Genomic DNA, 25,201 nt, shown 5'->3' on the forward strand with positions numbered 1-25,201 from the left:
CCTGAACCCCTTCCCATGGTGAAAATAGTTTCTGCCATAAATGGGGTCAGAACTTCTGGATCTGAGGTTCATTTGCCTTTTTGGTTACGTCGCAAAATCCGGGCCAAAATCTTTAATAACTTGCAATGTCACCGTTTAGAACAAAAACTATCAGTAGAAGCAAAATAGAAATGGTATGAATGCATACATGTTAGTTTTAATATAAGCCACAATCTGTTCAATGAAATATTGAAATGAAAGAAAACGTTTTTTAACTGGATTGCCTATATATAAAATATGGCTGAGATATTATTTTCATAAATTACTCATCAGTGATTGGTACTGCCTAAATTTACGAAGGAAAGGGAATGATACAAAACTTTTTTTTTAGAATCCAGTGATATGGCTGCAATGACACAGTGATCAATTACACAAGCATTTGAACTTAATGGAAAACACTTTGTGAGCAACTGAATTCATTACTTCATCGATAAAACCAATCCACTATGAATTAACACAGTAATTCCAAGTGACAAGTTGTCCATTAATGCTTTCGTATAAATGTCAGCCTGACCATTTTGTCACGTAGACTTCCATTTGTATTAAAATATCACTAACTCTAAACCTTTCAGGGAAATTTTTAAGAATGTGAGGATTTCTTCACCCCTAAATAATGTGCACAAATAGATTTAAGGTAACATCAGAAAAAATAAATGCTATGGAGTCCTAAAGATTGTAGAGGAGGAATAAATATTGCAGTTAGTCAAAAGATATAAGGATACTACCCAAAATACTGAAAACAAGTGAGTGCCATTTCTTAACAATTTCAGATGTAGACACTGATAATTGCAAAACATTATCCTGAGCATCATCTTATTAAAGCTCAAGAGAGTCATAGTGAATAAGGATCTTGGCAACACCTTAGTCTGAACACTCTGCTGTCTCTTTGGATTTGGAATGAAGTTGTCAGACTGTGACATTCTCAGAATTAGATTTTGAAACTCAGGACAAACCAAGTTAGCACATTAGGCTTTGGCATACCTAGAACTTCAGGATATTCAATGCTAAGTTTTCTAGACATGTTTGAGGATCTCTTGAGCTGGTTGTGACTTTCTTGGAGGATGCATATCTGATATATGTCAATTTGTGTTATTAGAAGGTTCCCTCAGGAAATATGGCTACATCAGCTCCTCTTATACAACAACAATTTGCATTCATAAAGCTCCTTTAGCATAATGAAACATTCCAGGGTGCTTCACAGGAGCATTGTCAAACAAAGTTTGATGCCGAGCCACCTGAGAACTTCCAGCAGGTGACCAAAATGCTGGACAAAGCGGCAGGTTTTAAGAATGTCCTAAACAGAGAGAGTGTGGTAAAGAGGGGAAGGGAATTCCAGAGTTTAGGATCTAGACACAGATGCCAGAGGTGGAGTACTTAAAATTGGGAATGTGCAAAAGACCAGAATGTAGAAGAGGCTACAGAGATAGTGAGGGTTGAAGCCATGTAGGGACTTGAGATCAAGAATGAGAATTTTGACTGATGGAAGCCACTGTATGTTAGAGTTTTGGATGAGTTCAGGTTAATGGAGAGGTGTGAGACCAGCCAGGAGAGTATTGGAATAATCGAGTAGAGATAATAAAGCTGGATAAGGATTTCCGTAGCGAATGAGCTGAGGCAGATGAGGCGATGTTATGGGGGATGAATGAACTAAGCAGTCTTGATGATGAAGCGGATATGTGGTCGGGAGTTCATCTCTGGGTCAGATATGACACTAATGTTGCGAATGGTCTAGCTCAGCCTCGCACAATTGCTAGCTTGGGAAACTACATTATAAAGTATGATGGTAGGTAGGCAATGGCTAGCATTCAAAGACTTAACACATGGTTTACAACACATTTACATTTCTTTGAGGCACAAAAACCCAGCAGGAAAGGTCATCTAACCATCACTAACAAGAGAAGCTGAAGATTGTATTCAATCACAGGAAGAGACTTATGAAGTTGCCAAAAAAAAAGTAGTAAGCCTGATGATTGGGAGCTTTTTGGAATTCAGCAAAGGAGGACCAATAAACTGATAAAGTAAGAGAAAATAAAATGTGAAAGTAAACAAATGGAAAACATAAAAAGGGACTGTAAAAATTTCTATAGTTATGTAAAAAGGAAACAATTGGCAAAGACATGTGGGTCCACTACAGGCAGAAACAGAAGAATTTAAAATGGGGGAATAAGGAAATGTCAGAGAAACGAGACAACTACTTTGTGTCCGTCTTCACGGAGGAAGATTAAACCTCCCAGGAATACTGAAGAACCAAGGAACTAGCGAGAATGAGGAACTGAAAGAAATTAGTGTTTGTTTAAAAAAATAGTCCTGGTGAAATTAATGGGTTAAGTGTTGATTAATCACCTGGACCTGATGACCTTCGTTCCAGAATGTTGAAAGAGGTGGCTGTAGAGATAGTGGATGCATTGGTGGCCATCTTTCAAATTCTATAGATTCTGGAATGGTTCCTGCAGATTGGAAGGTAATCCCTTTCGTAATTTCGTAAAAGTAATCCCACAATTTAAGAAAGGAGGGAGAGAGGGAAAACTGGGAACCACAGACCTGTTAATCTGATGTCAGTAGTAGGGAAAATGCTAGATTTACTATAAAGGATGTGGTAACTAACACTTAGAAAATAATGATCTGATTGGGCAGAGCCAACATGGATTTATGAAAGGGAAATCATGTTTTATAAAACTGTTAGCTTTTTTTGAGGATGTAACTAGGAGAATAGGTTAGGGAGAACCAGTGGAGGTAGTGTATTTGGATTTTCAGAGGGCTTTTGATAAGGTCCTAAATGTGGTTAGTAAGCAAAATTAGAGCACATGGGATTGGGGATAATATACTGTCATTGATTGAGAATTGGTTAATGGACAGAAAACAGAGTAGGAATGAATGGCTCATTCTCAGGTTTGCAGGCTGTGGCTAGTGGAGTACTGCAAGGATCAGCGCTTGGGTCCCAGGTATTTACACACTGTACCAATGATTAGATGTGGGACCATATCTAATATTTCCAAGTTTGCGGATGATGCAAAACTAGGTGAGAATGTGAGTTGTGAGGAGGATGCAAAGAGGATTTAAGGGATTTAGACAGGCTAAGTGAGTGGACAAGAACATGACAGAATATAATGTGGAGAAATGGGAAGTTATCCACTTTGGTAAGAAAAACAGAAATGCAGAGTATTTCTTAAATGCTGAGAGATTAGAAAGTGTTGGGTGTGCAAAGGGACCTTGGTGTCCTTGTTCATAAGCCACTGAAAGCTAGCATGTAGGTGTAACAAGCAATTAGGAAGGCAAATGCTTTGGTGCCGCTTATTGCAAGAGGATTTGAGTACAGGAATAAAGAAGTCTTGCTGAAATTGTACAGAGCCTTGGTGAGACTGCACCTGGAGTACAATGTATAGTTTTGTTCTCCATACTCAAGGAAGGATTTGCTTGCCATAGAGGGAGGTTCACCAGTCCAATTCCTGGGATGGTGGGATTGCCCCATGAGAGATTGAGGAGACTGGGCCTAATTTCTCTAGAATTTGGAGAAGTGATCTCGTTGAAGCTTACAAAATTCTTACATGGCTCAACAGATGCAGGAAGGATGTTTTCACTGGTTGGTGGCTGTAGAAACAGGGAGCACAGTCTCAGAATAAGAGGTAGACTATTTAGGATTGAGATAAGGAAGAATTTCTTCACTCAGAGAGTGATGAATCTTTGGAATTCTCTATCTGAGGGGGCTGTGGAGGCTCAATCATTGACTATATGCAAGATCGATATGTTTCTAGATATTAAAGATATCAAGGGATAGGGGGTAGTGTGAAAAAATGACATGAGGTGGAAGATCAGTCATGATCCAGTGGAATGGCGGAGCAGGCACAAGGGATCAAATGGCCTACTCCTGCTCCTATTTCCTATGTTCCTTGGGAGAAGGATAAAAGTTGCTAGTTACACAACAGTCCTCATAATACTTAGTGACCATCCACAAGATGTCAGGAAAGCAGTCTTAATAAGTCAGGGAGACTGGAGGGATCAAGAGTCGTGATGATGAAGTTGAGCTGGGTGTCGTCAGCGTTGATATGGAACCTGATGTGTTTTTGGATGATGTAGCATATAGATAACAAAAACAGGAGGGAGACATGGATCGGTCCTTTAGGAGACTCCGGAGGTAATGGATTAGGAAGAGAAGCCATTGTCGATGATTCTCTGGCTAGGATTGGATAGGCAATAAAGGAACCAGATGAGGACACCCAATTAGATAATGGAGATGAACTGTTGGAGGAAGATGATATGGCCAACCTGTAACAAAATTTGCAGACTGGTTGAGAAGGATGAGGTGAGATAGTTTACCACGGTCACAGTAATGTAAAATATCATATGTGACTTGGAAGGTTGTTTCTGTACTGTGACAAGGGTGGAAACCCGATTGGAGGGATTCAAACACAGAATTGTGGGAAAGATGGGTATGGATTTGCAAAATGAATGACACCTTCAACAGCTTTGGAAATGGAATGGTAGTTTGCAAGGATAGAGAGAGCCAGGGTTGGGTATTTGGAGTGGCATGGTGGCAGTTTTAAAGAGGAGGAGGTCAGTAGCTGAGGAACTGTGAACCAAGTCAACTAACCTGAGACCAAGAAAGAAAGTTGGGTGGTCAGCAGTTTGATGGGAGCAGAAAGTGGATCTCAAGGCCAAAATGAGCTTGGCAGGCGTGTGAGGGGAGATAGCAGAGATGCAAAAGAAAGATTTGAGACAGCAGAGAAGTGGCAGGCGCAGCTGAATGAATGATTTCAATCATGTTGACAAAGAAGTTCATGAACTCCCTACGCTTTTTTTGAAAGTATTCCTGGAGGAGGCAGGGAGGGGGATTTAAGAAAGCTAATTGTAGTGAAGAGAAGCCAGGCATTGGCTGGATTTTCCTTTCCACTTCCTGCAACCTGACTTGCATTGAAATTTGGAAGTTGCAGTGTGGCTCATGCTGGTGGTCCCACTGCTCCTATTCTTAAAGCAGTGTGGAACATTAGTGTGAGAATTTTGCATATTTGCCCACAACTTGCATGGATTTCTACATGCAAAACGTTAGAGCTCATAAACACAGGTGGAAGTCAGCAAACAGGTAAGGTGTAGATGAAGACTTTGTTGCTGTAAAGTGTTCGTGATTTCCCACCTTCCCAAATCTTCCCTTCTCAGCTGCTCCTGTCTCCTCCAGCTCTCCCGGCTCCTTTTCCCATTCTACCCCAGTTTCTCTAGTTCTCCTGGCTCCTTTTCCCACCCTTCTCTGGCTCTCTCAGCTCCTCTCTACCTAGTCCACGCCCCCCGCTTTCTGCTACAGCCAGACTGAGGAGCCTGGGAGGAGGGGGTAGCTTGGAGAGCTGGGTGCGGGTGGGAAGAGGATCTGGGAGAGCTACCCAGGAGCTAGCCAATAATAATCCTAATGTGCCAGGAAACTGTAGACATGTCTCCTTGTCAGTTGCTTCCCTGTAGCACACTAATGGCTAAAGTAGCTTTCTTTTCATTGAACTTCTGCTGATCAAAGTATTTTAAATTTTTAAATGATTTTTAAGGTTTACAGAAGTATTTTGAGTGATTTAAAAGTAGCTAAAAAGTTTAAAAACTACTCTAAATCATTATAAAGCACCAAACTAAACAGTGACTGACTGCTTGACCTTGAGGAGTATGACTACTTTTAATGACATCAATGGGGGGGCATGGCTCAGCCGAGAATGTGTCCCTGCTACTAGGCTTTGGACATGAATTTGCCGCAGGAGCCATGCTACAAGTGGGATGGCAAGTTTCTGTTGCAACCTATGGATAAGTTAAGTGTGGTGTTTTTTAAAAATTTAGCTGCAAATGCCAACACTTTGTCGCTGACAGGAAAATCTGGATTATTTGGTCCAGAAGTTCCCTGGAATGCATTGAGCAGTTTTTGAAAAGGAGTGCAGAATGTGCTAGTGTCCTATGTCCTCCAGCCAGATCAGACATCAAATTAATGGTAAAAACAAAAAACTGCGGATGCTGGAAATCCAAAACAAAAACAGAAATACCTGGAAAAACTCAGCAGGTCCGGCAGCATCGGTGGAGAAGAACAAAGTTGACGTTTCGAGTCCTCATGACCCTTCAACAGAACTAAGTAAAAATAGGAGAGGGGTGAAATATAAGCTGGTTTAAGGTGGGGGGGGGCGCGGTGGTTGTAGGGACAAGCGAGCAGTGATAGGAGCAGATAATCAAAAGATGTCACAGGCAAAAGAACAAAGAGGTGTTGAAGGTGGTGATATTATCTAAAAGGATGTGCTAATTAAGAATGGATAGCAGGGACACGCAAGGTACAGATAGCTCTAGTGGGAGTGGGGTGAAATAAGACTAAAAGGGCATAAAAGGTATAGATTTAAAAATAATGGAAATAGGTGGGAAAAGAAAAATCTATATAAATTATTGGAAAAAACAAAAGGGAGGGGGAAGAAACGGAAAGGGAGTGAGCATGGAGGAGGGAGTTCAAGATCTAAAGTTGTTGAACTCAATATTCAATCCGGAAGGCTGTAAAGTGCCTAGTCGGAAGATGAGGTGCTGTTCCTCCAGTTTGCGTTGAACTTCACTGGAACATGCAGCAGGCCAAGGACAGACATGTGGGCAAGAGAGCAGAGTGGAGTGTTAGAATGGCAAGCGACAGGGAGGTCTGGGTCATTCTTGCGGACAGACCGAAGGTGTTCTGCAAAGCGGTCGCCCAGTCTGTGTTTGGTCTCTCCAATGTAGAGGAGGCCGCATTGAGAGCAACGAATGCAGTAGAGTAGGTTGGGGAAAATGCAAGTGAAATGCTGCTTCACTTGAAAGGAGTGTTTGGCCCTTTGGACAGTGAGGAGAGAGGAAGTGAAGGGGCAGGTGTTGCATATTTTGCGTATGTATGGGGAGGTGCAGTAGGTGGGGGTTGAGGAGTAGGGGGTGATGGAGGAGTGGACCAGGGTGTCATGGAGGGAACGATCCCTATGGAATGCCGCCAGGGGGGTTGAAGGGAAGATGTGTTTGGCATGCTGGAGTTGGTGGAAATGGCGGAGGATGATCCTTTGAATGCGGAGGCTGGTGGGGTCCCTATCATGTTTCTGGGAGGGAGGAGAAGGCGTGAGGGCGGATGCGCGGGAGATGGGCCGGACACGGTTGAGGGCCCTGTCAACGACTGTGGGTGGAAAACCTCGGTTAAGGAAGAAGGAGGACATGTCAGAGGAACTGTTCTTGAAGGTAGCATCATCAGAACAGATGCGACGGAGGCGAAGGAACTGAGAGAATGGGATGGAGTCCTTACAGGAAGCGGGGTGTGAGGAGCTGTAGTCGAGGTAGCTGTGGGAGTCGGTAGGCTTGTAATGGATATTGGTGGACAGTCTATCACCAGAAATTGAGACAGAGAGGTCAAGGAAGGGAAGGGAAGTATCAGAGATGGACCACGCGAAAATGATGGAGGGGTGGAGATTGGAAGCAAAATTAATAAATTTTTCCAAGTCCCAACGAGACCATGAAGCAGCACCAAAGTAATCTTCGATGTACTGGAGGAGGAGTTGTTGGAGGGGGCCGGAGTAGGACTGGAACAAGGAATGTTCCACATACCCCATAAAGAGACAAGCATAGCTGGGGCCCATGCGGGTACCCATAGCCACACCTTTTATTTGGAGGAAGTGAGAGGAGTTAAAGGAGAAATTGTTCAGTGTGAGAACAAGTTCAGCCAGTCGGAGGAGAGTAGTGGTGGATGGGGATGTTCGGGCCTCTGTTCGAGGAAGAAGCTGAGAGCCCTCAGACCATCCTGGTGGGGGATGGAGGTGTAGAGAGATTGGATGTCCATGGTGAAGAGGAGCCGGTTGGGGCCAGGGAACTGGAAATTGTTGATGTGACGTAAGGTGTCAGAGGAATCACGGATGTAGGTGGGAAGGGACTGGACAAGGGGAGAGAGAAGGGAGTCGAGATAACGAGAAATGAGTTCTGTGGGGCAGGAATAGGCTGACATGATCGGTATGCCGGGACAGTCCTGTTTGTGGATTTTGGGTAGGAGGTAGAAGCGGGCCATCCGAGGTTGGGCGACTATCAGATTAGGAGCTGTGGGAGGAAGATCTCCAGAGGAGATGAGGTCAGTGACAGTCCTGGAAACAATGGCTTGATGTTCAGTGATGGGGTCATGGTCCAGAGAGAGGTAGGAGGAAGTGTGTGCGAGTTGGCGCTCAGCCTCCACGAGGTAGAGGTCAGTGCACCAGACAACAACAGCACCACCCTTGTCAGCGGGTTTGATGACAATGTTAGGGTTGGACCTGAGAGAATGGAGTGCAGTAAGTTCAGAGAGAGACAGGTTAGAATGGGTGAGAGGAGCAGAGAAATTGAGACTACTAATGTCACGCCAACAGTTCTCAATGAAAAGATCAAGAGAAGGTAAGAATCCAGAGGGAGGGGTCCAGGTGAAAGGAGAATATTGGAGGTGGGTAAAAGGATCCGTTGAACGGGGAGAGGACTCCTGCCCAAAGAAATGAGCACAGAAACGAAGGCGGTGGAAGAAGAGTTCAGCATCGTGCCGAGCCCGAAATTCATTTGAGATGAGGGGGTAATGGTATGAAATTAAGTCCTTTGCTGAGCACTGAACGTTCAGCGTCAGAGAGGGGAAGGTCAGGGGGTATAGTGAATACACGGCTGGGGCTGGGATTGGAAGATGGGGTGGGGAAGGAGGGACAGGCAGGGGTGGAGGGTCCTAGATGGTTGTTGGTGTCGATGAGTTGTTGAAGATTTCGTTCCTTAGCACTTGAGAGTAAGAGAAAAAGTTTCTTGTTGAGGTGTCAGATGAGACGAAGAATAAAATGAAACTGGGGGCTCGCGCACCTTTGAAGAAGGGTGCGGCGGTGCTGCTGGAGGGAGAGGTCGAGTGTGTTCATATGGCGGCGCATGGCACTGAGTGTGGATCTCAGAATGTGACGGGAACAGCAGTCCGAGAAACGTTTTATGTCCTGGAGGTATCTGTAATCCTGGGTGGGTTCGAAACATGAGGGATGGAATTTCAGTTGAAATCCACATGGGGTAAGTAGGAGATGGAGACCGTCACTGTGAAAGCGAGCTTTAGTAAACACCTTGTCAAACACCAGGAGAGAAATGGAAAGCAATGAAGGTGAACAAGGCCAAAGAGAGATACGGAAATCCTGTCGGAGAGAAGAGCAATACTTCTTCAAGGTAGGCATTTCTTGAAGAGAAGTGGCAGTCAATTAAACACAGAGATAAAAACAAAAAACTGCGGATGCTGGAAATCCAAAACAAAAACAAATACCTGGAGAAACTCAACAAATTAATGATCCATGATGTAGTGGATCGTTCTCATTGTTGATCCCCCTTACCCCTCTGCCATCTACAGAATGGTTACTTTTTCCTTCAAAGGCAAAGGACAATGCAATGACTGGAAGCAGAGAAAGGTGAAACTTAGACGTTGGGGACACATGATACATTACCTTAAAGCTCAGAGGACCTAGATGATAATCTTGGCACAAAAGTTTGTGTGTGAAATTACTTGCTCACTACTGCAAAGGTTCAGTTACAAAATTTCTGCTGACTGGCTTGAATATCATAGCTAATATGTGCTAAGACAAATGAGCAGTAAAAATGGCTGTAAGTATTTATACAAGAGTGATCAAAGTTTTCCTGTATGTCATGTTGGTATGATGGGCTAGAAGTTGGTATGATGGGCTAGAAATTGGTATGCACCAGTTATTGGATGCAGGCTATATGATTCATGACCTGCCTGCACCTATTCAAGGTGGGAAACACACAAACCTGGAGTACCTACCTCATCTAAATGAATGTAGCACTGTCATGAATGACTCCACTGCTTCTCTGTCCTCCACGCTGCCGACAACAATGTTTGCAGATCACTCCCTTTAAAGGCAGGCTTTACCTTAAGGGAGAGCAGACCACTCCCTTTAAAGGCAGGCTTTACCTTAAGGGAGAGCTGCAGTGTAAATTATTGCAAAGTAAACACCAGAATAAAGAGAGGATTCCATAGTGACAGATGCAGTGTTGGAGACAATAGTGGTGTGGGTGGACATGAAGAGAGATGCCATAATTCTTGCCACACAGGCTCTCAAGGACCACCCTCAGAATGAAGTGGAAGCAGATGGCCATGGAGGTCAACTTTTGATGTCTGTCCCAGGGACCCAGCAGCAATGCCACAAGAAGCTACAACGGGACCCATGACATACAATGTCACTGAGAACATTGAGAATGATGGCATGTTTCTGCCATATGCCCCTTCTCAATCCCCAATACACCCTAAACCTTCTGTGTGCCACAAGATTAGCATCTCTTCAACATCTTCCAAAGCACCTACATGTGGTTTTCTAATGCAGCAATACCTTGTTGGAAAAAGCCAGTGGCAAATCACATCCTCAGGAAGTGGACATAGGCCTTCAGCAGCCTATGGCAACAAATTTCTGGCCCTACATCTGCTATAAAGCCTCTGTCCACCCAATGATGGAATATTGTGGTATGTTTATGCCAGAAGCACAAGTGCTGTTCTAACTGCACCGCACCTCCCAAATATGTATGAATCCAAAAAATCTGTACCGAATTATAGTGATAAAATACCATAATATTACTTCTGTTTGTGGAACATGCTTTGTGTAATTACTGGAAATGCTTTTCCTTCTATATGGAAGATAAATAGCAAATTATCTGTCACTTGCTGAACTTGGATTGTTGGAGACTGTGTTCAGATTTGGGAAATTTATGACTGCCTGTTGATACTTGTGTACTTTTCTGCAGTTAATTTTCTGTTATCAGTGACCACCAGCCCCAATTTCATTTGTGATTTTAGTTGTTTGCATTATATTGTCACTTATATGCACACACTAAAAATGGATGGAATTACAATTCCCTATTAAAAAATAATGAATATCTATTTTTAAATGGTTGATACTTTAATTTACATAATTTGCAAATTTCCCTTGTTAATTTACAAATTTCAAAGGAAATGGTGGAATTACACAAAACAGGTTATGGTGTTTCAGCGTGTAACCTTCATAGCTAAGCAATAAACAGGTATTTTATGAGGCTAGGAGTGCAGAAAGAAATGGGATTCAGGCGAAAGAGGGGAGAGAACCATATACTAATCACAGAGAGGGAATTAAGGTGCTAAATGATTTGCAAATAGCTAATTGAAAAAGATGATAAAAATGATCGGTGACACAATGCCGATACACTGTAACCTCTCCAGTCTGGAAATCTATTATCCAGAAACACCAATGGTCCAGAAAGCTTTTGAACAGACCCAAGCAACACATGGACTCACTCCTTGACTGTTCAGATGCTGCAACAAATCAAGAAGTAAAGATGATGAACATTTAACATCTTTCATGGGGCACAGTTTTGGAACAAGTATAGCAGATATCAAGCATTAAAATAAATATAACTCAAGTTGTGTTCATATAATGCAAGCCCATTGTAGTTTTTAGCCCTCAGCTTCTAAAGGTTTTGTCAGGCTGCTATATTTGAAACATCATAGGTCCTGTTGCTTGCCCATTTTTACCAAATTAACATCAATGATCGGTGAGATCGGTAAATGCCTGAAACAAAAAATGCTGGGAAAACTCAGCAGGTCTGACAGCACCTGTGAAGAGAAAGACAGGGTTAACGTTTCGAGTCCATAAGACTTCTTCTGAAGGGCCCAGCTCTGAAAAAGAGTCATACGGACTCGAAACATTAACTCCGTCTTTCTCTCGACAGGTGCTGTCAGACTTGCTGAGTTTTTCCAGCATTTTTTTGTTTTTGTTTCAGATTTCCAGCATCCACAGTATTTTGCCTTTATCGATAAATGTCTGCCCTGATCTCAGTAGTATTCCTGCTGTTTATCTGACCCTATCAGCAGCCACTTGAGCCCTGGACAGAATCATCTTTAAATCTTGGTATGGATGGCATGGAGATTAAACAAGTGGGGTTGATAAGTGAATTGCAATTGATCAATGGCAGCACGGAGCTTCATGAGCTGAATGGCTTTTCTTCTTTAAGCTTGTAAGCTTGTGCTGCATTTTCCTGTGCTACACAATCAGTGTTTTCCCCATCAACCACCATTTTCTACCCAAGCATTTTTTTTATTTGTTCACGTGATGTGGGCGTTCAGATTTATTGCCCATCACTATTTGCCCTTGAGAACTGAGTTGTAGAGGGCATTTAAGAGTCAACCACATTGCTGTGGGTGGATCTGGAGTCACATGTAGGCCAGACTAGATGAGGACAGCAGATTTCCTAAAGGACATTAGTGACAATCAGCAATGGTTTTGTGGCCATCATCAGACTTTTAATCCCAGATTTTTATTGAATTCAGATCTGCCGTGGTGGGATTTGAACTCGGTTCCTTAGAGCATTACCCTGGATCTCTGAAGTACTAGTCCAGTGACAATATCACAATGCTACTGCCTCCCTCCTCTGCAACAAGTAACAGATTCAGAGATAATTGAGGCAGTTTTAAATACCAATTCTGTGGATGGTAACAACAGCAATGCAAATGTTCCTGATGAGAAGATACCATGGAAGAGGGGATAAATCTGGCCTCCCACTTCATTTGCTTTCTAGAGCTACAACGTTTTATAAACCAGGAAGATGTAATGCATGTGCACAAGATCCAAGATAAATTAGTAAAGGAGCAGCCAAAATACATGAAACAAATGTTAGGTGAAGCTGTAAAATCCTGTGCACGCACATCATCAGCGTCACCAAGGCCAATCTCATCAACCAGAATACTGGAAAGAACACAGCACAATTAGCTGCCCTTGTTGTTCATGATCAGCCACTTTTTTTCTTCACTCCTTCCAACTATTGGTGCAATAAAACAGTGTATGAAATCATTTGTTCCCTTGACATCATCAACTTAATCTCAGTACAGTACTTTGGAAAGGGAATTTTTTTTCTTCGTTCATGGGTTGTGGGTGTCGCTGGCCAGGCCTGCATTTATTACCTATCCCTAGTTGCCCTAGTTCAGAAGGCATTTAAGAGTCAACCACATTGGAATTGGAATGGAAGATATGGTATTTGGATGTGTGAAACAATTTTTATTACAGCTTTATGATGTTTTATCTATTTTATGTTTCAGGTAACTACTTATGCCTATGGTATTTCCTGTTCTCACACATGTGATTAGACAATTTACCATCATTCTATAATCCAGAAAATTCCAAAACCCAGAAATGACTTGTCCCAAGTATTCCAGACTGGAGAGGTTACAGTGTATTTAGAAAGAAATGGAAATTCTAGGACAATCAATAAAATAAAAAATCAGTTTTTATTTTTCTTATCATTTTGTACAGTTGTGTAATGCTATTTCCACCTTTATCAGAAATTAAAAATTAACTGGATGTGGAATAGGCCGTTTGATAATAAGGGCTTAAAAGCATGAGTCTGTGAAATAAACAAGCTCTGTGAGCTAGTAAAAGGGGCAATTTATTAGCTCTCAGTGTTAAGTTCTTGAAAATTTGTCAGAGCGTTAGAGAAAACTGGAAACTTGCAAAGTGCAATGGGAGTGCATTGATATGGTTATATCAACAGTACATCAAAATAAGAAAGTTCCATTAATCATTAATCTGGATAGCCTTTTGGAGAATCTTAGTTGGCCCAGAGTTGATGGCATTTGCTTGCTTCAAATTATCTTTACCCTTAATACTGCTGTGTGACAGAACAACACAATGAGTTGTTTTGCTATGTTTTGTCACTTATTTTCTTGAATAGCCCTACACAGCTTCATTGAAGAGTAGAACTGCTATAGGAAGCATCATTAATAAAATTAACGGGACTATAAAATTCCCTCCACAATGAAGATTTGTTTATAGAAAGTTTTTTTTAAAAACTTGATTGCAGGTGAATTATCAATTTCAAATATGATTCCATCTTTAGAATAGCACAGCTGAGGCTGACATTTAGTAATTTCCAAAATACTTATGCCAGTTCCATAATGCTTATGCTAGTTCCAGATTTGATATTTTGTTTTTGTATTTAGTTATTCCTTTTGCTCCTCCTAGTTTATGTTAACTGCATGAGTAGTGTTGCTGGGATATTGGAATCATAACCAGGGATCAATGTTACAATGTTCTTGTAGCCTTTACCTTCAATTGGACTTTCTTGCATGATATGAAATTTGGCTAAAATATACCACATTTTTTTTATTAAAGAGAAGAGGGCAAGGTTGTATCCATTCCATTTCCCTTTTTAGTGAATAGGAATGAAGCCTCACCCTGTACTTTCAAATACTGGAAGCAGCAGGAATTCCAGCTAGAACCATTAGTACAAGCTTCTCATTGATTATTTTTATTCTGCCATTGAAGCAAAAATGCTCTCAAAAGCTGCTGCTTGTCATGAAGTAATGAATGATTAAAGAAGCTTATTCTATTTCTTGAATATTCCATGCTATATGCATGATGAAAATGAGCAAATTCAAGCATTAAGAATGTTTGTTTCTCAAAGTTCTTCAAACTGTTAAATATAAATGAGCTTGCAAAACATTTTAAAAAAAAATTTCAAGCTCTGCGTTTTTGTTGGCACTAGTGGTTATTGACCTGGTCCTGTACAACAACTTGAGTATTTTGTACAAGAGGCTTATTGGTCTACCTGTGGTTTACTGTTTATGAATGGCAGAAATGGTGAACCAAAGAGGCAGTGTTTATTTGAACAGACTATACATAAGAATGTTTTTGGTGCATATTATTTTGATAAATATTTTCAAAGTAAATTTGATGTTGTTAACACCAAAACTAAACTGGTTTTGTCTTCCATATGTAGTAACTAACATTTAATTTTTGATTTCTAATTTTATGATTTTAAAAACATAGTGTACCACCTCCCTTAAGCTTTATCTAGTGCACATGCTGTTTTCAGGAAGGGTTACGAGACAGAAAATGGGAATGGTAATGGTGATTTTATCCAGCCCTAATCCCCACCTTTCTTTGTCCAGGGAAGTTGAAGCCAATTGTGCTTGACCCAGAGAATTCATACAGAAAAGGAATCAAACTGAGAATTAGTTGGCTATGACTTAGATACATTGTGGTGCATTTGCCCATTGGGAAGCTTAAATGTGTCAACCTGTATGTATTATATTTGCCACCTCAGGCTACCTGTGCATCTAGCAGGATATAAGGTTTCCATTTCATATTTTGTGAAGACTCACTTTCTTGAAAATTAGCAGCTTTAAGTTTTCTTCAAAGCATTAGCATGGCTTGTGTCAGAACATAGAGCTCAGTTTTTGTGTCGTGCAAATGGGCAGGAGGCTCCTTGGCACCAGTAATGGCCCAGATTTTGCAGTCAGCAGTGGAGGAATGGAGCTCATCCTTCACCTTGCTGACAGCTGCCCTTCATGTTTTCTTGAACTTTTGAGTGGAGACATGCACTGATAAACTCAGGATTGCAGCATGTGCAAACACCAGAAGTCACTCCTCCATTACAAAGGTGAATGCTGCGAGGCTCGCTGTTATTTTCTATGAAAACATCTGCACCAGTGGGTACAGCACTAATGACAATAATCTTACTGTTCAATTGACCCTTTAATCTGGTGTAGATTTTAGGATTTATTACAGCCTATTTGGATGTGGCACATTTAACCTAGAGTGCCTGCTTAAAGGTAGTCTCTAACCATGAGGAAAAATAACTTGTGTTCATATAGTGCGCTTAATGACCTCATGACATCCTGAAGTGCTTCACAGCCAGTTAATTACTTTTTCAGCATTGTCACTTAGGTATAGATAGCAACCAACTTATGCACATAAACATCAAACTTGAATGACCAATTAATTTTTGAAAAGCGGAGGGATAAATATTGACCAGGACATTGAGTGAACTCCCTGCTCTTCAAATAGTGGAAAGGGATCTTTTTGTTCGCCTGCCCAAGTACCACTGATCGTGAAATATTTTCTCAGTTCCATACAGAGCCCCCAATGGATGCTTAAGAACTAGATTGAGGCTTAAATCTACAACATTCTGGCAGAATGCTACCACTGAACTTGGCTGATTTAATTTAACCATGCCTAACCTACCATAAGGAAAAGCTTTTAACTGTTCCACGTATTTTGGGAAGTTTGATTATTAAATGATTTGTATCAGGACATAACCATCCTCTGCCTCTTTCTAGATTCTGTCTGTAAAGTATGCTTGGAATTGATCTTATTAAATTCAGGATGCCAGCAATGCAAAAAAGGTTGCGCTATTACTCATCCCTATTTGCTCTGAAAAGATGATGGTAGACCACTGCCTTGAATCACGTTTTACCAACGTGGGGGATTTGCTAAACCACTTTAGAGAACGTTACAAAGCAATTGCACAGTGAGGAACTAGAGTATTCTTTCAGTCATATTGAGTAGGCGCAGGAGGTTTCCTTCCCTGAAAGAAGATGGATATTTAGATAACGCTTGAAGTTTTTAGGCTTTTCACAAATTCCCAAAGGACTCTAGTCAATTAAGTACTTTAGAAGCATAGCCACTGTTGGACGAAATGTGTTAGCCAATTTATGCACAAGGTCCCACAAACAACAATGAGGTAATCTGTTTTAGTGATGTTGGTAAATATTGACCAGGATACCTGGAAGAATGCCCCTGCTCTTATAGGAAATAATGCCATCGGAAGATGGGGCCTCAGTTTAATGTCTCATTGGAAAGCTGGCACCTTCAACAGTGCTGTGCTCCTGCGGTATTGCACTGGAGTATAAACTTGGATTATATGCTAAAGTCTTTAAACCCACCAACTCCTTTCTCAGGCGACAATGTTGCCAACTGAGGCGCTGTGATCTGGCATCAAAAAAGAAAATATTAAATTTATTGAATTCTGTTTCACAATGCGTTGTGGCAAGATTTGATATCTCATCTTTGGATTATTAGTCGAGTAACAAATCCACTACCCTCCCATATCTTTGAAGGCTAATGCATATGGAGGGGCCTTCGTTGGAGAAAAAAATCCACCTGACTCTAGGATGAAAGACTTGGGCTTCACTTCATATTTTGACTTCAGAGGAATATCACCCAAGTTAAATGCGTCCTGAAAGGAACATTTTTGAGTTTTGGGATGCTGGAAGCGTTCTGTGGAAATGGGGTCTTGCCCCTTTGTGAAAATGAGATCCTTAAGAAAATGGGACTCAAATTGCCATTGATTCCACTAGAATCATCAGTTCTCAACCCACACTGCATCTTTGTCTGGCAAAACCATCCCCAAAACTTTCTGCAGCCCCTTTGTCTTCCTTAAATATCCCCATCAGCACTTTGCCCATTGTCAGCTGATTCCTCTGCTGAGTTGCACAATCGTGAACCACTTATAACAAAAAGAAAGAATTCTTGAAAACGTGAAATGCACCATCTGTGGAGATAACAAATGCATTATTGTTTCAGGCATGCATTACTTCCATCAGAACTGAAAAAATGAGCAAGCATTTTAATGGAGAGCCTTGAATAAACCAGGTACCATAAGCAAAAAAAAAATCATAAAACGCTCACTGTGTAACTGCATGTCTACATCATAACAGCTCTTGTGCTTTAATAAACTTATTTGAAATTAATTGTATTATAATATAACTAGTTAAACTAATGTTTGTGTCCTAACATGTTGTAATCTGAACCAAGTAATTTTTACATGTATAGATAATTCTCATTGAAAATTAATTTATCTATTAGTACTTCAGGCAATTAAAATAATTCCTACAGAAAGAAAGGGATGTGCCAAAAGAGTGCTGCTCAGCTGTTTAAACTGCTGGTGAGCTGTCCTGACCAATTTAAACAACTGATCAATAAATTAAAAACCCACAGTGTTGCTGAACCTGTTCAATATACATCAAACTTTAACAATATTGAAGGTGACAGACTTTTTTTAGTCACCCCAGCTGATTTTAAACTTCTGAACCTCTGAATATACCTCTGTTCGACATTCACTGTTACTTTAAACAGTACTCTCTATAAGAGAGGTTAGGGACTGTTTTATTAACCACAGCTGAAGGGTGACCTCATTGAGGTGTTCAGGATTCAAAGTAGTTTTAATAGGTTAAAAAATATATGGTTATTATCAATAATCAGCAAGATAATAGCCTATAATTTACTGCAAAAATAATGGCGTAGAAGAGAAAATTTCAATTTCAAAATTTATTAGTAAATTATCTAAGTTGAACATTTGCAAAATGCAACTTTGAGAAATGGAAAAGAGACATTTCTAATTGTGTACTTCAATATGTAATTTCAAGTTATGAACTTTATTGATTGGTTTGTTTTTCTTTTAAACAGAAAACTCATTGATGATTGACTGAAAGGAGAATTGTACCAGGCAGCTTGAATACTCTATGGAACAGCTTGTTTTTGACCATAGATGCCACCGAATACCCGGTAAATATCCTTCATCCAAAAGAGTTGCTCAGTCAATGCAGATTAGACTACATAGAAAACTTTGCAAATAATGTGCACTTCCCATCCACAGTCTTTACTTCATGCATTATGATTGAGTGACGCTTTTTAAAATAACCATTTTCCGTGTTAAATGTGAAGGCAAACATCTAAAAAAGAAATTTACATGGAGGCATTCAGTTTAAAAAATGCTGTATACCGTAAGCAAAATAGGCAGATGCTGGAAATCTGAAATAAAAACAAAAAATGCTAGAAATACTTAGGTCGATAGTACCCCAATGGAAAGAGCAACAGTTGATGCTTCAGGTTGATGACCTTTCATCAGAACTGGAAGATATTGGAGATGTGGCAGGTTTTAAATAAGCGCAAGCAGGGAAAGGCGGGGAGGGGACGGAAGTTGAAGAACAAAAAGGGAAGACCTGGGACAGGGCGGAAGGCAAGAGTGGTTAAATGATAAAAGGATGACAATGCAAGGAAAAAGGTAATAGGACAAGAAAAGAAACAAAAGAAAGGTCTCGGAGCAGAAAATGGCAAAAGCAGAATTATTACCAGCAACTTGCTATCTGAAAAAATGGGGACAATGGTTATGATCTGAAATTGTTGAATTCAGGACTGTAAAATGTCTAATCGAAAGATGAGGTGCTGTTCCTAGACCTTCTGTTGAGCTTCATTGGAACACTTCAGGAAGCAGAGTTCATGGGAGTAGGCCAGAGAATTAAAGTCACAAAAACTGGAAGCTCAGAGTTATGCTTGCGGACTCAAAGGCATTCTGAAAAGACATCAACTATTCTGATTTTGGCTTTTAAAAAATTAGAGGTCTCCGTTTAAGACAGAGTGGATAAGAATCTTTTTTTTCTGAAGGAAGTGAATCTTTGGAACTCTCTTCCCTGCAGAGCAGTGGAGGCAAAGTAATTGAATATTTTTAAGGCAGAGGTAGTTAGATTTTTGACTAACAAGGGAGTCAAAGGATATCGGGGGGTAGGCAGAATGTGGATCTGAGGCCACAGATCTGTCATGATCTTATTAAATGGCAGAGCAGGCTCGAGGGGCTGAATGGCCTACTCCTGGTTCTTGTTTGTATGTCTCCCCAATATAGAGGAGACTGACTCATGAGCAATGGGTACACTATACTAAATTGTAATAAATACAAGTAAATCACTGTTTCAGCTGGAAACCTGTTTGGGACCCTGGATGGTGGGAAGAGAGATGGGGAAAGGGCAGCGTTGCGTCTCATGCACTTGCACAGGGAGGTGTCATGGGGTGAGGAGTTGGTGCTTGGGGTGACGGAGGGGACGGTCCCTTCAGACTCCTGATTGGGGAGGAGAAGATGTGATTTCTGATGGCATCACGCGGAGGTGGCAGAAATGGTAGAGGGTGATCCAGTGGAATGTGGAGGCTGATGGGATGGAAGATGAGGATAGGGAGACCCGTATAGTGGTTCTGGGAAGGAGTGAGAACAGAAGGCATTCCTGAAAGAGAATTAAACATTAATATAAAAGCAAAATACCCTGAAAGTTTGAATTCTGAAATCCAAAAAATGCTGGAAAGACTCAGCCAGTTAGGAAACATTTATGGGGAGAGAAATGGAGTTAACATTTCAGGTCAATTATCTGTAGTCAGAACTGGAAAAAGTTAACCAGTTTTAAACAAGTATAGGTGGGGAAAGAGAGGAGAGGGAAGAGCAAAAGGGCAGCTCTATCATTCCTGCCTCTAATACAATGGTTGCCAGAAGGGGAAAGAAAGAAAGAATGGGAAAGTGGATGGAGGGGCTGGCAATAAAAGCCATTATTCCCTATGTGCTTCCTTTAAATACAACCCGCAGTAGTGGTGACTACTTTTCTCACCATGCCAGTATCCAACAGGAGAGAAGAAAAAGAGCAGCATGGATGAAAAAGTTATGTTATGATCCCAGCTGATGCTACCACTGGACAAGTCAGATCCCAAGGTGGAACCTGGATTGACAGATCCTAACTTTTATAATTTGCTTAGAAATGCAGAGGGCAGCTACTGAACAGAGTAACAGAGTCTGCTGATGTACTTTTAACAAAAGAATAAAGCACTTATTAAACAAGAAAAAAGAATTATATTACACTACTCCTTCACCCACAACTATACCTTGACAGATACAGATTCGTAAGAATAACACAAGTTGCAAAAATCTATCTTGTACTCTAATGTTTACAGTAAGTATACAGCCCACATACTAATAGGCGAACTGTGGTTGGACACGCAACATTCCAAACCCAAATGACAAGTGCCATCACAGCAACTTCTCTGGATCTCTCATCAACTTGCCCCAGATGCTCATCACGCCATGAGCCAACCAGTCTCCCGGAAACTCTACCTTTCACACCAGGCTTTCCAATCTCCACTCTCAAAGAACTTGTCTTGGAATCTTCTCTGTCAGATGTTTTCAACAAGAATCTACTTCCAGGTTTCGATCGATCTCTCTGATGTTCCGCTCCGCTGGATCACCAAGTGTATTCAAGCTTTGCCTTCCATGCACTCTCTCAGACTCAGCCGTGCCAACAGAGCGCCACTGCTTCGCAGGCTGGAGTCACCAACCTTTGGTTGTCACCTCAAATTTTCTGGCTTTTTGCAAGCCCACTTTGCTTTAATTCTGCACCCCACAGCTTTCTCTCTTAATTCAGAGCCTTTTCCTCTGCCCCTTATTTTAACTTCACTGAACAGGACCCATTCCTGATTCCTCTTTTTGTTCCTTGACTTAACTGTCTCCTTGGAACTTTCTTCTGTACCCCTTCTTGGTTTCTGGGACTTTCTGCTTTTCTTCTGAGAAACCTGCTCTCTCCAGCTTCCACTCTCCTGTCCAGCTTCTTCTATGCCTATTCCTTCTGTGTCATAAGATTATCCTTTTGCTCTGTTTCACTTTTGTTTTCGTTTCCTCTTCTGTGAGGTGCAGGGCTCCTTTTTAATCGGAGTTGGAAAAAGAACCATCTGCAGGGCTGTTTACTGGTTTGCAGGCATTGTAAAGAACTTATTTTTTCATGGACTGTGGCTTTAAAAACTACCATGGCTGCAGTTTAAAAGAGATGTTCACTGGAGCAGGAAGAAGAAAATCTACAATGTTGCTATCTCCTGGAACAGTGTGTGCCAGACTGGGCAGAATGTACTGGAAAGGAGACCTGGTTTAAGAGGGAACTGCCTAGCGACTGTGTCAACCCATTTAATCCTGAACTCCGGATTGGTACTATTGAACTGTTTTATCTCACCCTTATAATCCATGTTTTGTGTGTCATTTGTGTGTGTGTGTGTGTGTATGTATGTGTATATAGGGGTTTAAGGAAGGGGTAGAGTTTAAGTTGTAGAGATAAAAGTTAATTCATTTTTTGCCGACAATTTGTTTAATAAATATTTATTTACTTAAGTTTACAAACCTGGTGTTTGTATTCTTTTAACCTAAATTAAACAGTTATGTAGAATTGGGGCAATTTGGTGGTCTGATTAAACTTCTCTCATTTGTCACAGCTCAGGGAGCAGTGGAGCTTGATGCAATATCCCCAGTGAGTCGTGACAATGTGAATCCCAACCAATTGTGCATGTGCAGCCATTCTCTAGCCAGCACATGTGCAGAACCCAAAGATTGTAAAAAGGAACAATCTGCACATGTGGCCATTCCAGGGCCGGTGCATGCTCAGACACAGCTGAGGCCTACTGGGAACTGTAGTTCCCAGTCTCTGAGGGCCCAAACTTTAATTTTAAATGGTGAGTTTTCCTCCTCTTCTGGGGACCGTAACAGTTAAAAGCTACAGTTAATGAGTGGAAAGCAGGTGAGGCAAACAGACACAAAGTGGTACCTGAGAAAAGCAGCACCATGAAGTGTTACAATCCCTGTAGAGACCAATAATTTTAAAGAAAAGATGAGTTTCCCAGCAACTGATGGAGAAAACCAAAAGACAAGATTTCACGTTTAGAGACTTTTACTGTAATAAATAAATTAAAAATAACGTAAATTGAACATTACTTATTAGGTAACTAACTAGCGCAGTCAAAATACATCTTACAGCTCCTTTTGCTCTGCACTAAACTTCTGGCAGAAATGGCAGGTATATAGGATTGTAAGATCCAACCCCAAGATACTCCCAGCTTTCCAAATTACGCCATGTTGAATCTTCCAGCGTCCTTCTATAATCCTCCCACTCAGTCTGAGTATTTCAGACCCAGCATCCACTAGCCAGGTCCAGTTCTGTGACTCCTTGTTCCTTTAAATCTCAAAGCCCTGTCTGTTCCAGCGTCTTCTTTTGAGCAGAAAGCCAGCTCTCACCTGCATGGCTGCCAACACAAATACAGTCTTTCCCTGTCTTTTACAGCAGTAGCATTGTCTCTCTCTCTCTGTCTCGGTGCCTGTGTCTCCAAAAAGCAGCTGTCTGAAAATTGTGTGTCAAGTTGTGAAAATTGTCACTTGATTTTCAATAGGTTTTGGTTTGGATTTCTTTTTCATGACAACCAAATCACATGGGCCTGCCTCCAGGCAGAGGTTTATATGATCACCATCCGCACCCCATGCCAAACATTCTGTTTCATCTTCAGTTAAAGGGGATGTTTTAAAACCTATCTTGTAAAGTCCCGCATCCAAAACAGAAGACAGCAGAGTGGTAAAAGAAACCATGTTTTCTAACTTATTGTGTGCAATACAGTGGAAGATCAACTAGTAATCTATTAAACATGTTGCATCCTGTGTGTAAATCTTGTCAGCATTTCTCATTATAAATTCACATGCCCACAATTACGTATATACTTGAGTAATAGTCGGTCTTATGTTAAAGTCGACTCCTGACTTTTGGCCAAAAAATTCAATCACTTTTCAGAAATCTCATGTATAAATTGACCCCCTGACTTTTAGCCAAAAAATCCAAACTCTTTGTTCTTATCAACCACTCTGCTGAAGTCAAATTCACTCTTATACAAACCTATTCATTTGTAGAATGATGGAATAGCACACCACTGAAGGCAGCTGTTCAGCCCCTCATGACTGCATATATCAACATGTGATATAAGTACTTTTTGGCTCTTGTTGCACTATTTTTGGGGGTAGGGTTGGCAGGAACAGTCTCTGACCTGGCAACTCTGCGATAATGAGACGATGGGAGAAGGTGGATTTCAACCCCTTGAAACTATTACTCATGTAAAAGTCGACCCCCTCCGTTTTGGCTAAAAATTGAGTCTTAGAAGCTACTTTTACATGAGTCCAGTGTAATTGGACGTACTTTTATTAACCTGTCATGCTGTGATTTAACCCTTCCGCTATTAGTAGGGTAATGTTACATATCTGCCAGCTGTTTAGCCAGTGCTGCAGAGAAATTCCTATGCTCCAACCAACTCTACTTCAATGCTTGACAATTTACCCTATATTTTTTTCATTTACCTATTAATTATGATAGAAAGTGAAATGAAGGACAGAATGTACAACTTGTAAAGGATTGTGTTATACCCCTGTGTGCCCTGGTTCAATTATTTCACCCCTCTTTAACCCCAGTTCATCTGTTTGTAGCTTCTTTTGATTCTCTGTGCGCAAAGCTATGGGCGATGGTCTAGCTTTTAATTAATTTTATTTTCAAGCTCTCAACTTTCTATAAACTCGGTTTTTTTTATGCACAGTTGTATCTCCTTTACAAACCATTCATACCTAGTGTTAAAAATGGCCTCGCTACCTTTTAAAAAAAATTCTTCAGTTCTGTATGAGAGTGTGCGCTAATTGTCTGAATGTAAAGCTACTTGTTATAATTAAATCACATTTCGATTATGTAAAATATCGATAACTCTGAGAATAAGAGTTCACATGTACCTCATTGTTTGTGGGATCAGCACATGATGAGTTAAAGCTCTTTTCAGTTCTGCTGAATATGGTGCTTGTGAAGCTAGCCAAGACAGCATGGATTTCAACCAACCTTATTGAATTGTTTGAGGAGGTAACAAAGGGCATAGATAATGGTAATGCAGTAGATGTGATTTATCAAAAGGCCTTCAATAAGGTGCCCCATAATAGACTAATGAATAAGGTCAGAGAATATGGAGTCTGGGGGCAAGTAGCAGAATGGATTGCTAGCTGGCTTTGAGATGGAAAGCAGAGAGTGGGAGTAAAGGGCAGCTATTCAAAATGGAAGAAGGTGGGAAGTGGTATTCCGCAAGGATCTGCGCTGAGACCACAGCAGTTCATAATTTACATTAACGGTTTGGACTTTGGAATCAAAGCACAATTTCTAAATTTGCAGATTAAACTAAATTTGGGGGTAGTCAATATTGAGGAGGGCTGCAACAAATTACAGAGCATTAATAAACTTGCAAAATGGACAAATAATTGGCACGTGAACTTCAACAAATATAAATGTGAGGTAGTACATTTGGTGGCAAGAGTAGGGAGGTTACTTATTATTTGGAAGGTGCAAGCATGATGAGGTAGAGGAACAAAATGATTTCCGAGCATAAGTATATCAATCACTGAAAGTTGTGCCACAAGTTAGCAAGGCCATAAAAAAGCAAACCAAGCACTAGGCTTTGGTTTCCAGAGGGATGGGAGTCTGAAAACGGATATAGATAGGTTAAGTAAGTGGGCAAAAATTTGGCAGATGGAACACCATGTGGAAAATGTGAGGTTTTCCACTTGGCAGGAAGAATAGAAAAGAAGAATATGATTTCAATGGAGAGACTCTCCAGAATTCTGCAGTACAGGGGGATCTGGGTGTCCTCGTACACAAATCACAAAATGTTAGCAATCAGGTACAGCAAGTAATTAGGAAGGCAAATGGAATATTGGCATTTACTGCAAGGAGGATGGAGTATAAAAATAGGCAAGTCTTGCTACAAATGTACAAGCCATAGGTGAG

General features: G+C 41.0%; 1 protein-coding gene across 1 annotated transcript in view; it reads left to right on the forward strand.

Moving 5' to 3' along the window:
- LOC121281899 (ecto-NOX disulfide-thiol exchanger 2-like) overlaps window positions 1-25,201 on the forward strand; it is a 339,103-nt gene that overhangs the window by 127,513 nt on the left and 186,389 nt on the right. The window contains exons 2-3 of the mRNA XM_041195055.1: window positions 17,361-17,429; window positions 18,243-18,341. Coding sequence (XP_041050989.1) covers window positions 18,299-18,341 — 43 coding nt within the window. The 5' untranslated portion in view covers window positions 17,361-17,429; window positions 18,243-18,298. The remainder of the gene's footprint in view (window positions 1-17,360; window positions 17,430-18,242; window positions 18,342-25,201) is intronic.

Source organism: Carcharodon carcharias, chromosome 9 (assembly GCF_017639515.1).
Source record: "Carcharodon carcharias isolate sCarCar2 chromosome 9, sCarCar2.pri, whole genome shotgun sequence".
NCBI classification, from domain to species: domain Eukaryota; kingdom Metazoa; phylum Chordata; class Chondrichthyes; order Lamniformes; family Lamnidae; genus Carcharodon; species Carcharodon carcharias.